General features: G+C 48.8%; 1 protein-coding gene across 3 annotated transcripts in view; it reads left to right on the plus strand.

Moving 5' to 3' along the window:
• The window catches only part of Trpc3 (transient receptor potential cation channel subfamily C member 3), a 55,999-nt gene that overhangs the window by 4,744 nt on the left and 36,323 nt on the right, over nucleotides 1–14,932 (plus strand). For all 3 annotated transcript variants that reach the window (XM_027955851.2, XM_027955849.2, XM_027955850.2), the window contains exon 2: nucleotides 12,200–12,971. In XM_027955851.2, the coding sequence (XP_027811652.1) occupies nucleotides 12,200–12,971 (772 nt within the window). The remainder of the gene's footprint in view (nucleotides 1–12,199; nucleotides 12,972–14,932) is intronic.

The raw sequence follows: 14,932 nt of genomic DNA on the forward strand, positions 1-14,932 counted from the left end.
TTTCTTTCACTTTAGCATACACACACACACACACACACACACACACACACACACAGTCAGTGCGGGGAACTGAAACTAGGGCCTAGTGTGAACTGAACCCCGCCAGATTGGAAGTTTAATCTCTGCGCCTCTCTTAGGCTACAAGGATCCCTCTCTTTTTTTGGGGAGCATTCTTTCTTGTGTCAGAGATGCAGTGTTTTTTAAATCCTGTTTCTTAGGGGAGGAGGGATTAGGAAATAATAAAGCTGGCAGTTGGTGTCTGGACATGGGCAGGGCTCCGCTGCTCTTGGCGCTGCCCACCCTAGGCTGGTCTCTCTCTCTGTGTCTGCAGAGCTCAGTGTCCTCTCTCCCCACAGGGTGCGGGAGGGTGTCCTGTGACCACACCCGTGGTGACCTAGGGCAGAGGGAAGGGTTCTTCCTGCTCCTCTGGAATTGTTTGCCTTGCATTTCTGCGCTGAGCAGGTGGTCGCCCGCTCCCTGTCCGGGTGCTCTCTGGGAGCCTCCCTCCCACGCGGATGCGTCCTGTTCTCTTGTCTCCTTCTCCTCTCCATCTTCACATTGGGCTCATCTTGCTTCCTGGCATTCGTGCTGCTGTTCCTTGCTCTCTTGTCCTTGGGGGGTCTGGAGAAGGCAAGGGATGTGAAAGGCCTTTATCCTATCATCCTGAAGCCAGCCAACTCTACGGTTGTGTTTTCTTCATTCAGGCCCTAACGATGGCAGTATTTTTGACAGAACTAAGATCCCAGATGCAGGGATATTCTCACAATGAGCTTATCAGGCAAATGGATCAGACAGCTGTCTAATGACCACAAGAAGGCTGCCTGTAGTCCCCACTTGCAGTCATCTCAGCACTATCCCTCTCCATTTAACTAGTACACAACATTTTGAAGAATAATAGAGTGTTTGAGTTGGAAATAGTTCATCAAGTTCAAGTCCAGTGCCTTATTTCACAAATTCATCAACTGGAGCTGATGGTTGACATGGGATTCACAGCAGCCCCAGGCCCTCTGGGACCTCCAGATCCCAGGCTGTTCTGTGCATACTGTAGCCTCCACTGGGTTAAGTATTTCTTCCTCAAAACATTGTTAATGCAATTACTCCTAGGAGAAACAACACAGGAAACTATTAATTAGTATTAATTCATTTATGAGATTCAATTAAGTCATCGTGGCATTTGGCTGCTGACAGCTGAGCAGCTTGCAGAGCTTGTAAGAGGAATCGGGAGGGGAGAGGAGAAAAGGCTGTCTCAGGGCCACGCCACCCTGCACTTCCCACGCTCCCTTTTCCTGGCCTTACCCAGGCCAAGGGATCCCCGTCCACGCCTGGCCCATCCTCTGCGGGCTGAGCTACAATTTTAGGAATTTTCTCATTTCTGTGCTAGGATTGCAAACCTCTCTGAAGGTGTTCTTCACATGAAGCCGTTCCTGCCTAAAACACCCACGAGCCCACGGGCTCGGTTTACTTCGGGCAATAAGACCACAGGGAATGCAGAGGGAGGGAGAGAATGTCCCCTGAGCTCCTGGCCCCGTGGGAAGGAACGCTGGCATTGGATCAGAGTGGCTTCTGCAGCAGCCTGCTCAAGTAGTCATGAGTGTCCCCGAGCAGCCCCAGAGGGGAGCCCTGCGTGGCCAGCAGTCGGGCTACTCCACCACATCCACACTGCCCGCAGCCGATGGCAGCCGGGTCAGTGGCCCTGCAGGGAGAAGGCATGGAGGGCTGAGTTGTCAACTGGGTGGCTGTATGAGGATGATCAGGACGGTCACAGTATTCTGTCTTAATTCAGCATCTGGGTCGGGGACACTGTCTACAATTATCCAGTCAGAAAACTCTCATTATAAAAACTTCTACTTTCAAATAGTAGTGACAATATCGTTAGTCCTGGACCTTTGTAAAACACGAGACTTAGCTGTCCAGCCGTGTGTGACCTGTTAAGGAAAGAGCTTGACCTGAGGGTACTCTGCATGATCTCTGAATGCATTTTGTCCAATAAAGTCGATGCCTGTGGATTCTGCTGAGACGCAGGCTGGAGAGACACGAGGCGGGAGTGAGGGTCGAGAGCCCCAGACTTCGACTTCACACGATGATAGTGACAGAAAACCAGGTCCCTCTAAAAGCTGTAAAGGCTAAAATACAGACATCTTCAATAGTAACTAGTATGTTTAAATGGCCAATAAGATCTCTCTTCAGTGAGCAGCTTTTTGTTTGATTGAATTCATTTTGTCTCTGTTCTTATTTAACTGTAGACTGAGTTCACGTAACTCTTAATTTGTCTCTCATCATACTGAAATAATGAATATTAGTTTTAGTAAGCATTGTGAAATTCATTCATTTTAGAAAATAGGCTTAATTAGTAATCAATTTTCAGTGGTTATTAATTTTAAGATTTAGCCCACATTTGCCCCCCTAGGTTATCCTGACAAAAGTCAACTTTACATGAGATCAAAATCAAGAGATAGAGAAGTCATCAAATACTTCCATGATATAATTAGGAATTGAGTCTGATTAACAGAAATGTGTACTTGGACATTTGATTGAAAGAAGATTGGTTATTTGTTATTGGCTTTCATCAATGTGTCCGTGACATTTGTTTTTATAGAAGAATGCCCCAATTCCACCCCTCCCCATGTGACTGAGGAGAAGGCCCTGCTCCTGGCACCCAGCCTGTGGGCTGCCTGCAGGTGCCAGCCCTCTGAGAGACATCCCTCTGACCCTTGCTCAGGCCAGGCGTGCAGGGATGAAAGAGCCCATCGCTGCTCGTGAGGACCCTGCGGAACCACTGGGGGACGGCGTGAAAGGAAAGGCAAAGCAGTGCATGGTGGGGTGATGGGGTGAGAGTGCACTGCAGACCCGGAGGCGCGAATGCCCACGTTGGGAGGCACTGCTTCAGTGCTTCCTGGGCACACGCTGAGGCAGCGTCCCCTGGAGCCAGGCAGGCTGGGCAAGGGGCCGCGCTGCTGCCCCCGGGGACTGAGAACAAGGACACGCCTTCCCTGTCTGGTGTTCCTAGCTGAGGAGTCTGCAAGGCCTCCGTGCCTCCTGGAAGGACACAGGGTAGGTGGAGGAGATGGGGACCCGAGGTCCCTCGTCCCTGTGGAGACCCAGCTCTCTCCCTGCGCTCGGGACTGGAGGACCCCTGCATTTCGTTTTTCGTGGCATGGAACTGTGGAAACCAAGGCCCTGCTTTCCTCTTTCTTAGGTGGATGCTTCTCTTGCAGCCTGGTGTGCTGTGGTGGGGTGCGGCCCTGGGCCTCCAACCTGCCAGCTGCATGGACACTGCCCCCCACCTTCCACACTGGGCCCCACTGCTGACGTCCAGGGTGCCCCACCCTCTCTGACCTGCCAGCTGTGCTGTAGGACACTGCCCCCCACCTTCCACACTGGGCCCCACTGCTGACGTCCAGGGTGCCTCCATCCTCTTCACAAATACATATGTTTAGAGATTTGCAAAGTGTGTGGTTCTGATGACCTCAGCCGCCCTCTCCTCCTTTCTGCCCACACTAGGCACCTGGGCAGATGCCCTCTCCTCCTTTCTGCCCACACTAGGCACCTGGGCAGATGCCCTCTCCTCCTTTCTGCCCACACTAGGCACCTGGGCAGCTGCGACGGCCGACAGGTGGTGCTTGCGGGGGCCTAAGAGGGTCTCATCTGTCAGCACATCTCTGCAGGCTTCCTGGTTCTCCCCTCCCCTCGCGGCTTCCATCACCACCACCTCCAGGGCCGTGACCCCCATGCTGGCCGTCCCTGACGGTCCTCCTGTGGGCTCTTCTTGCTGTTCACCAGACCATCGACTGGCTCCGGGCCACTTGGCAGGGTCCACTTCCTTGGTGTGGCGAGCTGACCTCTCACTCTCTTCTCTTTGGCCACATTAATGTGGTTACTTGGCCTGGCACATGGCTCCAGTAGTGGCTCGTTCTTTACCTCATTTCGGTAATAAGTTTGAGGCCATTTCTTTCTTTTTTTTTTTTTTTTTTGAGTTAATCTTTTTGTTTTTAGTTGTAAATGGACAGGATACCTTTATTTCTTTCATTTATTTTTTAAAAATATTTTTTTAGTTGTGAATGGACCTTTATTTTATTTATTTATACATGGTGCTGAGATGAGAATCGAACCCAGTGCCTCACATACGCTAGGCGAGTGCTCTACCACTGAGCCACAACCCCACCCTGATTTATTTATGTATTTGTGTTTGAGTACCGGGGATTGAACTCGGGGCACTCCACCCCTGAGCCACATTCCCAGCCCCTTTTTGTATTTTATTTAGATACAAGGCCTCACTGAGTTGCTCAGGGCCCCACTTTTGCTGAGGGTGGCTTTGAACTCCTGATCCTCCTGCCTCAATCTCCTGAGCCCCTGGGATGACAGGTGTGTGTCACCACACCCAGCTTAAGGCCATTTCTTTAATGATGCTCACTCATTGCCAGGTGCCCAGGGTCTGGGGATTCAGTCCAGAGAGCCATCATAGAAGCTCTTCTCTGTGGAATCTCAATGTTCCAACACCTGCGCTTACCACATACTTTAATAGTAGTAAGATTCTGATTTTCAACCTGTTCGTTTTTCACATTCACGGGGACAGTAGAGCAAGGGAGGGATAGCTGGGAGGACCTCCTCGCTGAGGCACTTGACCTACCCTCAGACCTTCTGGAAGTTCCTGAGTACCCTGATCAGGTCTTTTTGTCTCCAGGTTCGTATCCATCAACAAGTATCTTGAACATCCTGTGCTGTGTTAGGCACTATGGTGACGACACAAGAGGTGAACCCAGGCTAAGTGCATGGAGCACTTATCCCAATCAACCTTGGGGACATGAATGTCACAGGACACCATAATCAAGGAAACACAAATCAAGGAGACAAAATTAAGTATCCAGATTGATGAGCAGACTAGCAGCGTCACACAGCAAGCTCAGGTCGGTGCTCAGCAATGGTTTCAAAAAAGATCCAAGACTCCACCTTCCCAAATCAGGAGGGCCTCACCCCGGGTGGGCTTTGCCCCAGGCAGCTGTTTCCACAAGCCTCACGTAAGCTGGACCACCACAGTGAGAAGGGTTTGGGCGGACAAAAGGGCAGAAGGACGTGTGTTCAGGGATGGAGACAGGAGGAGCAGTGGGCAGGCAGGAGAGCGCTCACGACGGCCTCTGTCCCCAGCCTCCACCGCTGACCAGGAGAGAGGAGATTAACCAAAGCGCCAATCTGTGGTTTCAATTAGTTTTTAAATGTTTGTTTTGTTTTATTTGCTTACTACGTAGACACTCAACAAGTGAATTAGCAATCAATAATTAAGCAATTAAGCTAATTAAGCAATCAAGCAGTGATCTGAGCTGACAGGAAGGGAGGCCTGGCCTACATGATTAGAGGGATTGGGTCAGCCAGGGCAGGGCCTTCCTGCACCTGAGCCTGTGCCTGAGGGGCTTTTGCCTGCTTATCCCCCTCCCTGTCGTCTCCAAGGGAGGTGAGTGTCCCTGTGGTCTGACTGTATCCATTCCTGGAAAGATGCTGGAAGGCTGGCCTCATTTATCTTAGCTGGATGCCCTAAAGTAAATATTATTTTAAAGAAATACTCTCAACTGATAGAATTACTCAGGCTCCCAGAAATCCACTCTTCCCCTGCTCTTCAGTGGTCACGGGGCTTGGGGATCATGTGTCCCAGAGTGGAAAGTTGGGGTCCTCTCTCACTCTGCTGTCTGGGCCATGTTCCTCCTCTCTCGGGTGCTTCTTGTCAGCAGAAGGGGCTTGATGTTATAGACTTGCCTCTGCTGGGTACTTGATCCCAGGTGGCTCCTGGCTTCAGAGCCCGGTGTCTGCACAGGACCCTGCCTGGCTCACAGCACCACAGGCAGGCCCAGCCCTGGCAGGCGCCTGGCTCTCCTCACAGGCTTAAACCACTTGGGGTGTGGGCTCGAGGAAGGTTTGCCCACGCCATGCCCTGCTCCACCAGACTGCACCGTCCTGTCTCCAGACAAGATAGGCCTGGCCAGAGCCCTGCCCTCAGAGCTTCCTTCCTCACTGAACCTGCGCCTCGTCTCTGGCCCCTTCTGTCCCTTCTGTCCCCTCCTGGGACAGCAGCACCACAGCTTTGCTGTTGGGGTGGCAGAGCTGTCCTGTCTGCATGGGAGACTGCAGTCGAGCTCCTTCCAGAAGAATTAGGGTAATAAAGGAACTGAGCGACTTATTCTGCAAGACAATCTCCCTTTTCTCAAATTCTGTTTGCAAATTTGCTTTTTCTTGCAAAACCTCAGAACACGACTGTGATCTTTCCCTTTGTACCCCTCCTCTACCGTTGTTCATCTTGCCCACTTTCCCTTCAGCAACCACCCAAGCCTAGCCTGCACCCCACCCAGGCGAAGACCTTATACCTGGAAAGGCAAAAGAGTAACAACCTTAACATCTATCTTAAAATATGCTTGGTAGAGGAACACCCTCGATGGCTCAGGAACAAGCAGGGTGATATGTGTGTAGGACAGTGAAGGAGGAATCTGGGAACAGGAAAGAGGCTGGCCAGGCAGGGTGGGGAATGTGCAGAGCCACTGGGGCTGCTGACTGCTTCTAAAGGGAAGTAGGTCAGGGCAGAATCGGGGATGAGAAGAGCAGGTGCTGGGGTGGCTGGGCCGTAGGAAGAGGAGAATCAGGAAATGCACGGAGTCAGAGACTCCAGGTGAATCCCAGGCTGCATGTGCGTCCCTGTGACCTTGGGCAGTTTCCCTTGCGCTGGGCTTTCTCATTGTGAAGCAGAGGAAATGACCCCTACTCTATAGCTTTGTGTGGGACTTGACTGGGCAGTGCCTTGCCTGAGGATGCTTCACCAACACTAGGTCCTCCTGCTGGGAAGCTGACCGGCTAGTCCAGCAGCAGTGTGGGAGATGGTGTCGCTATGGGAATGGTGAGGACGGCCCAGCACAAGTGGCATTCCCAAGGAGAGTGGATGACCTTGAACTTGCAAACCTGAGTGACTGACTCGTGATAGGCATGCTGGAGGGGAGCTGGGTGAAGGTAGATGGTTGGGGTATTTTAGAGGGGTCAGGCAGAGCGCTGTGCTTGTGGGCCCTGAATTCAGGTGGGGAGGCTGGGAACTTAACCAGGCACACATGTATTGAGTACCTGCTCTCTAAGGGACACTTCGATGGACCCTGTGAATAAGGAAAAATAAAATATGACTTTACTCTCTAGGAATGTATGCAATTGTGGTACAAATGAGGGGGACACTTAATAATACCATCTTTAAAAAATTAAGTAATGTAAATAGGTTTAAAATACATGGAGTATAAGATAATTGGTTTAAAATTTATATAAGAAATTATTGAAGCGGAGAAAGACTATCAGAAATCTGGGATGAGATAATGATGATATTTGAGGAATTTTAGACCTAAGAGAAACTCCTGAGCCTCCTGGAGGGAGAGTTATTCAGTTTCATCGTTAGATTAAAGGACAGAAGCCACATGAAGAGAAGCTGCTTACACTAAATTCAATTGGTTGATGGTGGCACAGTGACTGCTTATGTGGGAAAGGCCCCTCAGCGCCATGATCACACTTTCTGAGAAGAGGCAGTAAGCTCTGTTTTCCTTGCAGTCACAGGAATTGAACTCAGGGGCTTCACCACTGAGCCGCCTCCCCCAGCCCTTTCTATTTTTAATGTTGAGTCAGGGTCTCTCTCAGTTGCAGAAACTGGCCTTGATCTTGCACTCCACCTGCCTCAGCCTCCCGAGTCACTGGGATTACAGAAGTGTGCCACCCCACCTGGCAGCAGGAACCTTTTAAAAAACACTGTTCTTTGATCAAAGTGAGGGCGTGACATAAATTGGTCACTGGTGAACACTTTTCTGTAGGCTGCGTATTTGCTGTGGTAAGTAACCTCCTGGGGATCAATTTTAAACAGTAACAAGGCATAAAGGGAGTAAATGCATGTAAGGTCATGTCCCCGGCCTGTGCTGCTCAAAGGCGTCATTTCTATTTCACTTTGTTCAGGGACAGGGTGGCCAGTGCTTAACAGCCTCATGTCACCACCATTAAGTGTATACTGGAAGTTCCCAGATTTCAGCATGCATAGAAATTGCAAAGGATGCTCCCTTAAAATATGTATTCCGGGGCCCCACCTGAGAGATTCTGATTAGTCTATCTGGGATGAGACCCAGGAATCTGCATTGGGACAGGCACTTTGAGTGATCCTCGGGTTTCTCTGGGAAACACTCCCAGAGGCCAGGTGATTTGATGGCAAAGTTGTGAAAACTGAAGGTTTATCACCTGTATTTTCCCTCTGATAGTGTGGGGCAGAGAGTCCCCAGTGAGACACCAAAATACTTCTCAGAAAGAACTTCTCATCTGCTTAACTGTTTGGCAAAAAGCATGAAAAATAAAACTTTTTTTGCCTTAAAATGTGTGGCCAGTGCAGTCATCTCTGCTGCCAAAATAAAGCACCACAGACAGGTTGCTGAACCAGACTTGTCCTCTTCACAGCGCTGGAGCCTGGACGTCTGAGAGCAGGGTGCTGGCCTGGTCAGGTTCTGGTGAGGGCTCTTTTCTGATGTGCAGATGACGGCCTTCTCCATGTGTCCTCGTGGGGGGCCTGGTGGAGCACCCTCTCCCTGACTCTCCTTACTGGGCGCCGGCCCCACCGTGAGAGCCTCACCTGTGACCTCAGCCAGGCAGATACGCCCACAAAGGCCCTGTTCCCAGTACGAGCTCATCAGGGCTCAGCGCTGGCCTTCTGGAGGGACGCAGTTCAGGGCATCGCAGTCAGAGTGCCAGTCATCCCCGTCGGCCCTGGGAAGGGAGCTGGTCCGTGGTCCTGAGGAGCCTCTGACTCGAGGCTGGGCCCTCCAGGGCTGTTACCAGGAGAAGTCCCGCGGAAGGTCCTCTCACCGTGCTGGAGGAGTGAGCCACAGCATGGACCTGAAGGTGGACATTCCTGGGAAAGCCATTTGGGTGCCAACATTGCTGGAGTGCAGCGTCCTCCCCAGCACCCCTTTTCTTTCTTATTTCTCCTGCTAAAAGAGCTGAGGGCAACCGTGGTTGTTCAGTCCAGAGTAATGAAGCCTAAGTTGGTTCTGTCAGCAACGTGGAGAGAGCAGGGGCAGGGGAGATGGACTTCCTGAGGGGTGGGGGGAGGGACCTCCTACTGCAGATTCTCCAGGAGGCAGCTCTTTCATTGTGAAATCACAGTATGACTCGCTCTGATTGAGAACTCTGGCTTCACACTTAACTCAGTGTTAGAATCTTTAAAAAACAGAATAAAAATGACTCATGTGACTCGGGTTGTGTAGTACTAAGGTCACACATTTCAGTTCAAATATACAATGTGCACGTTCTAAGATAAGAATAGATGGCAAGAAAAAAAGTTAAAATACTAAGAAATGTCACACACAATGTGAGGTCCACAGGTAATGGAATGGCTCTGCCTGGGAGTCCTGGGAGACAAGTCCTGCTCTCAGACACACCCCCAAGGTCAACCATGTGAGATGGTGGATAGGCTAGCTTGCTTCCCCCTGGTATCTGCATGCTGTGTATATCCATCTTCTATACCTTAAATATACACAATGAAAGTTTTATTTCAAAAAATTTTAAGTACTAAGAAATGCTAAAAAAAAATATGAAACAGTCTTTTCCAAGTGTTCTCAGATCAGTCTCTTAGAGAAGTTGTGAGGTTTTATGGGTGAGTTTTCTTTGTAGACAACAGTCATTAAACTAGAAAGCCATTCCATTAGACTTTGACTCTTTAGTATGAGTTTTTTTTTACCCACAAAAAATGACCCATCTGAGTATAGATTGGAATTCTGCAGTTCTGTATCCTCCATATATGTATTCTCCCTATTGGCTTATTCTGATACTCATAGTTAATACTAATGTATTATCAATGGCAAGTACTAAATTAGTCTTTTATACAACATGAAAATCCTAGCCATTCAGCTATTCAGTTCATAGCTGAATAGTAAAACTATTAACCCAACAAAGTCAGTACCATTCATGGTAATAAAACATACTTATTTTAATAATATTTAAAAGTTTTGTTTAAAACTCCTCTCATAGAGTTTGATGATGAAACAAAGTTTTCTGTATGGTTCAGTGAAGGCCATTTCCAGTTCTTGCCTGCTTGGAAATCTTCATTATGTCAACCTGGAGCCCCACTAGTCTCCCAGTTCCACCCACCATGCACCCCGTTTCACACCATTCTCGCCCATCACACACGTCCATACTCTGCTGTAACAGCCAACATATACCTAGCTGCAGAAAGACTGTAATGTAATGCCAGCACATAAGTGCCTGTATTTAAAACATTTCTGTCCATCAAAGGATTTAAAGAAAAGTTTCAAAAGAATTTAATACAAATATTCAAGCTACAATTAAAACTATTAAAAAAATACAAGAGGGTTTAAGTGAAAGATGGAAGTTCCCCATCCACTACGGCTCCCTGTTCACTGCCCATGGCCCCATGGCCCCATTGGGTTCAAAGCTTCTTGTGCTGCTTTCTAGAGTGTGCCATAAATACACGTGTATGTATATGTGTGTGTGTGCACATGTATAGATGTGAACTTATAAGTGAGTGTACATATTTAATTCTAAGAGCTGTGGACAGTGAGGACAGTGCCACTCAGCACTCTCTGTCCTGGGATAGGTTCACAAGCCTCCCTGGGGTCCTCTCTGGTGTCATCTGGAGCCCAGGTTGGCCTTGGTCTCCATTTGGAAACCTTCCACAGAGTGGAGAGCTGCTGGGGACTGGTAACAGTCTCTGGTCTACCTGCTGGGGAGGCTCCCCAGCCTAGATGTCCTCCTCCAGACTCCCAGGGAGGCCAGTGGCCTCCCAGGGACTTCTCAGCCCTGACTCTATAAATATGATTTTCTCAATGGTAGGAGGTATTTCTGGAATGTATTGTCAAAATAAAGCATTTTCCTTTCCAGCCACTTTTCAAAAGAGCAATGTGAGGGGGGAAATGCTTTATCTGGTACCTTTTGGTGCAACTCATACCCCCCTCCCCCCCCCCGCCAAAAAAATAAATAAATAAAACACACACACACAAAAAAAACAAAAACAAAAAAAACCCCGACTTTTAAAGGAAAGTTATCTTGAGTGCTTCAGTCAGCAGAATGCTGGGACTGGGAAAAGGTAAAGACATGGATTTGTACGATCATTGTGCAATCTTCAATGGCCACTAAACACTGCACCAATCATTAAGATATTCCAGATGATCACAATGTAAAATTATATTATTTATTTAGCATCATTTTTCAGAGACTCATAATTTCTTTTAAAAAGCTTTTAGCTTTTCATTCATAAGCTTATGAGCAAAATCCAGAGAACTTGATACACGTGTAGTGAGGAAGCACAAGGGAATGGAATTATTTACCCAACCTCATAAAAAAATTGATGTAAACGTAAGTCCCTGCACACATCAATTAATGACATGGCTTTTATAATGCAGGCAAATCTTACCTAATGAGGTTGGCATTAGGATTTCAGAGCAGATTATTCTAGATGTTCAGTTAGTACCTAGATACTTTATTCTCAAAGTAATACTAGGGAACTTTAAAACAAAAATCAAACCATATCCTATTAGTTCAAAAGTGCAAATATATAGGTAATTAAACAACTCTCATTACAGGACAATTATTTTCAGCAAAGTAAATCCGAATCCATACTTGAATTTATATTTGCTAAATCTTGATTAGGTCATTGAAAAGACAAGCCCTGTGATTTATTTGGAGGGAGAAGGGGAGTTCCCCTTAAGAGGAAAAGTTAAAACCAGTATCTTACAAGATGGATGCTTGGCCTAAGTGCCAATCTGTGTGTGTGTGGGGGGGGGGGGTGGAGGGAGGGAGGGAGGGAGAGAGAGAGGAGAAAGACATTTTCCATTAAAAGTAGGAGCTGTGCGTGGAGAGGGTCGCTGTGCCCTGACGCATGAGTACACAAGCTTCTTCAGTGTCCAAGCCTGGTGCCTGGGTGCCAAGCACCTGCAGCCTCTATTTCCAAGACTTTAAGAGGAGGAGACGGTTACTGCCACAGGGCAGGCTGGCTGAACGCGGGCATTGCCAGGGTCACCGGAGCGGTGGGTGGGTGGGTGGGAGTGGTCTTCACCGTTTCCATCAGAACAGCATTTTCTGGGGACGGGAGCTGTTCTCCGAAGGGCTCCCTGCCGGCCTGGCGGGCCCGGCCCGGGTCTGGTGCGCGGCGACCGTGCGATCCCCGGTCCCACAGCTGTTCTGTCCTTGCGCCTAGGTCCATGGAGGGGAGCCCGTCCCTGAGGCGCATGACGGTGATGCGCGAGAAGGGCCGGCGCCAGGCGGTCCGCGGCCCGGCCTTCATGTTCAACGACCGGGGCACCAGCCTCACGGCTGAGGAGGAGCGCTTCCTCGACGCCGCCGAGTACGGCAACATCCCCGTGGTGCGCAAGATGCTGGAGGAGTCCCGGACGCTGAACGTCAACTGCGTGGACTACATGGGCCAGAACGCGCTGCAGCTGGCCGTGGGCAACGAGCACCTGGAGGTGACCGAGCTGCTGCTCAAGAAGGAGAACCTGGCGCGCATCGGCGACGCGCTGCTGCTGGCCATCAGCAAGGGCTACGTGCGCATCGTGGAGGCCATCCTCAACCACCCCGGCTTCGCGGCCAGCGAGCGCCTGACCCTGAGCCCCTGCGAGCAGGAGCTGCAGGACGACGACTTCTACGCCTACGACGAGGACGGCACGCGCTTCTCGCCGGACATCACCCCCATCATCCTGGCCGCGCACTGCCAGAAGTACGAGGTGGTGCACATGCTGCTGCTGAAGGGCGCGCGCATCGAGCGGCCGCACGACTACTTCTGCAAGTGCGGGGACTGCACCGAGAAGCAGCGGCACGACTCCTTCAGCCACTCGCGCTCGCGGATCAACGCCTACAAGGGGCTGGCCAGCCCGGCCTACCTGTCCTTGTCCAGCGAGGACCCGGTGCTCACGGCCCTGGAGCTCAGCAACGAGCTGGCCAAGCTGGCCAACATCGAGAAGGAGTTCAAGGTGAGCCCTGTGCGCCCGGCCGCTCCCTGGGCTGTCCACACTAGGCCCCGGAAGCTCTAGAATGGGCTTCACCCAGTGGATCTTAGGTCACCAGGGATTGGAGCACCCTCGGAGTTGATGTGATGATTTCCCCTTGTCGATGATAGTGCTGTGATATTCGCTCTGGGGATGGGTATATTCTGAATCCGAGCTACAATTCTGGAATCCCTCTGTGTTCTGGGTAAGCGTTAAATAAAACTCAAGACCTCTCCACCCCCTTTGACCAAATAAGATTTGGTGTGACCTTCCCCCTCCCCAATTCTTCCTCCTGTCTTGCAGTTAGATGTCCGGTGACACCCAACACAGAAGTAGTATTAGCTTTTTGGCTTGTTTTTATTCCCGGGGTAGGGGTGGGGGTGCCTGGTCCCTGGAGGAGCTGCACGACCAGGTCCATGATGGGAGTGGACGCTCCTATGCCTTCCCTCTGCGGTGATATGAGTTTTGAAAGCCCTCTTAATGGGCACAAGTGTTTTGATAGCCCTTTACAATCAAAGATCAAGAGGATGATATAAAACACTATTAAAATCATTTCGTTAATGTGACTAATGCCTCTTCCTGAATTCCACAAATGTCTTTTCAGAGGGTGAGACATAGATGTCAGGTCAAGGCAGAAACCCAAGGACACCCAAATGGGTTGCCTTAATGGGTTTTTGTTGTTGCTGTTAATGAGTGAACATTTTTATTCCGCTTTAATGGACTTTTTAAGTGAGTGAACTTTTTTCTGGACCTAATTTCCAGTCAAGCAGTATTATTTTTATAAAGATTATATATTAATGAGAGACTTTTTTCTCATTGCTGCATCCTCCTATGCATTTTGAATGGTTCTAGCTGTTAAACTCTAGGGCAAAAGTGTATTTTGTACTTCTGGTAAAAATCAGTCAAACTCTTCAGCAGTTCTTGTCTCCAACTTTTCACCTAAGAAGATGCAGGCATCAATTCCTTGAATGATTTTCTGGGCACCGTGTTAATTTTTTGGTTTAGTGTTGTGGTATCAAATCACAGGAAGAGTGGTTTGTCTGTCTTTCACATCTTAACATTATTTTTCACATATAAGTGAGATTTATTCAATGTAACTAACAGCATAATTCAGGTTAAGGAAAAACTGTTTTCCTCTGGGGTTGCAAGAAAATGGTGGCAGAGTGGTTTTCTCCCCTGCTTTCCAAACACCAAATTTCCTACCTATTCATCAGACCTTGCTAGATCTCCTGGTGGAGATCTAGCCTTAAGGTAATCTTGTTAATTCATTCAATTTTTTTTCCTGATGCAAAAGCTAGACATAGTTATTGTAAAAATCTTTTCAAAAAACATGGGAAAATACAAAGAAGAAAATGAGTATCACCTTATATCTATTCCCTTTGAAGACATTTATTATGTGGTAATTGAAAAGATCTATTTCCTTGGATCCAAGATGAAAGTCTTTTAGACAGAATCCAGGTTGAAAAAGTTCAAAACTTCAAACTGGCTAGAGAGAGCAGAAAAACATTTGGGTGAAATGCTTCTAAATATCAGGGTTTTTGTTTTGTTTTGAGACAATAATCGAAACATAATTCTGAATTTGCTTATTTGCCACCATTTCAAAAGCACCACGAACCTTGTTTTTAGTTTGCTTGATGTATATTGAAAGTCTGCAGAAGAAATTCTATAGACAGGATTATTTTGAAAGATTCTGTAATTTACTAAAGATGGCCATGTTTGCAGTTTTCCCAGGGAAGGCACGCAGAGAAGCAGCGGCCAGGCGTTTGTTAGTCCTAGTTTCCCCCGAAGCTGGCTAAGTCCATATCAGTGGTGCTGGGACTCCACTCTGATGGAAGAGTCGCTTCTGATAACCTTTCAGGGGTGGGAATATCGCAGGTGCAGCAGCCCACAGGGACAAGCACAGGGAGTCCCAGAGGACAGCCATGGGGCGGCCACACACTGAGAAT

The sequence above is a fragment of the Marmota flaviventris genome, chromosome 7, assembly GCF_047511675.1.
Source record: "Marmota flaviventris isolate mMarFla1 chromosome 7, mMarFla1.hap1, whole genome shotgun sequence".
Lineage (NCBI taxonomy): Eukaryota > Metazoa > Chordata > Mammalia > Rodentia > Sciuridae > Marmota > Marmota flaviventris.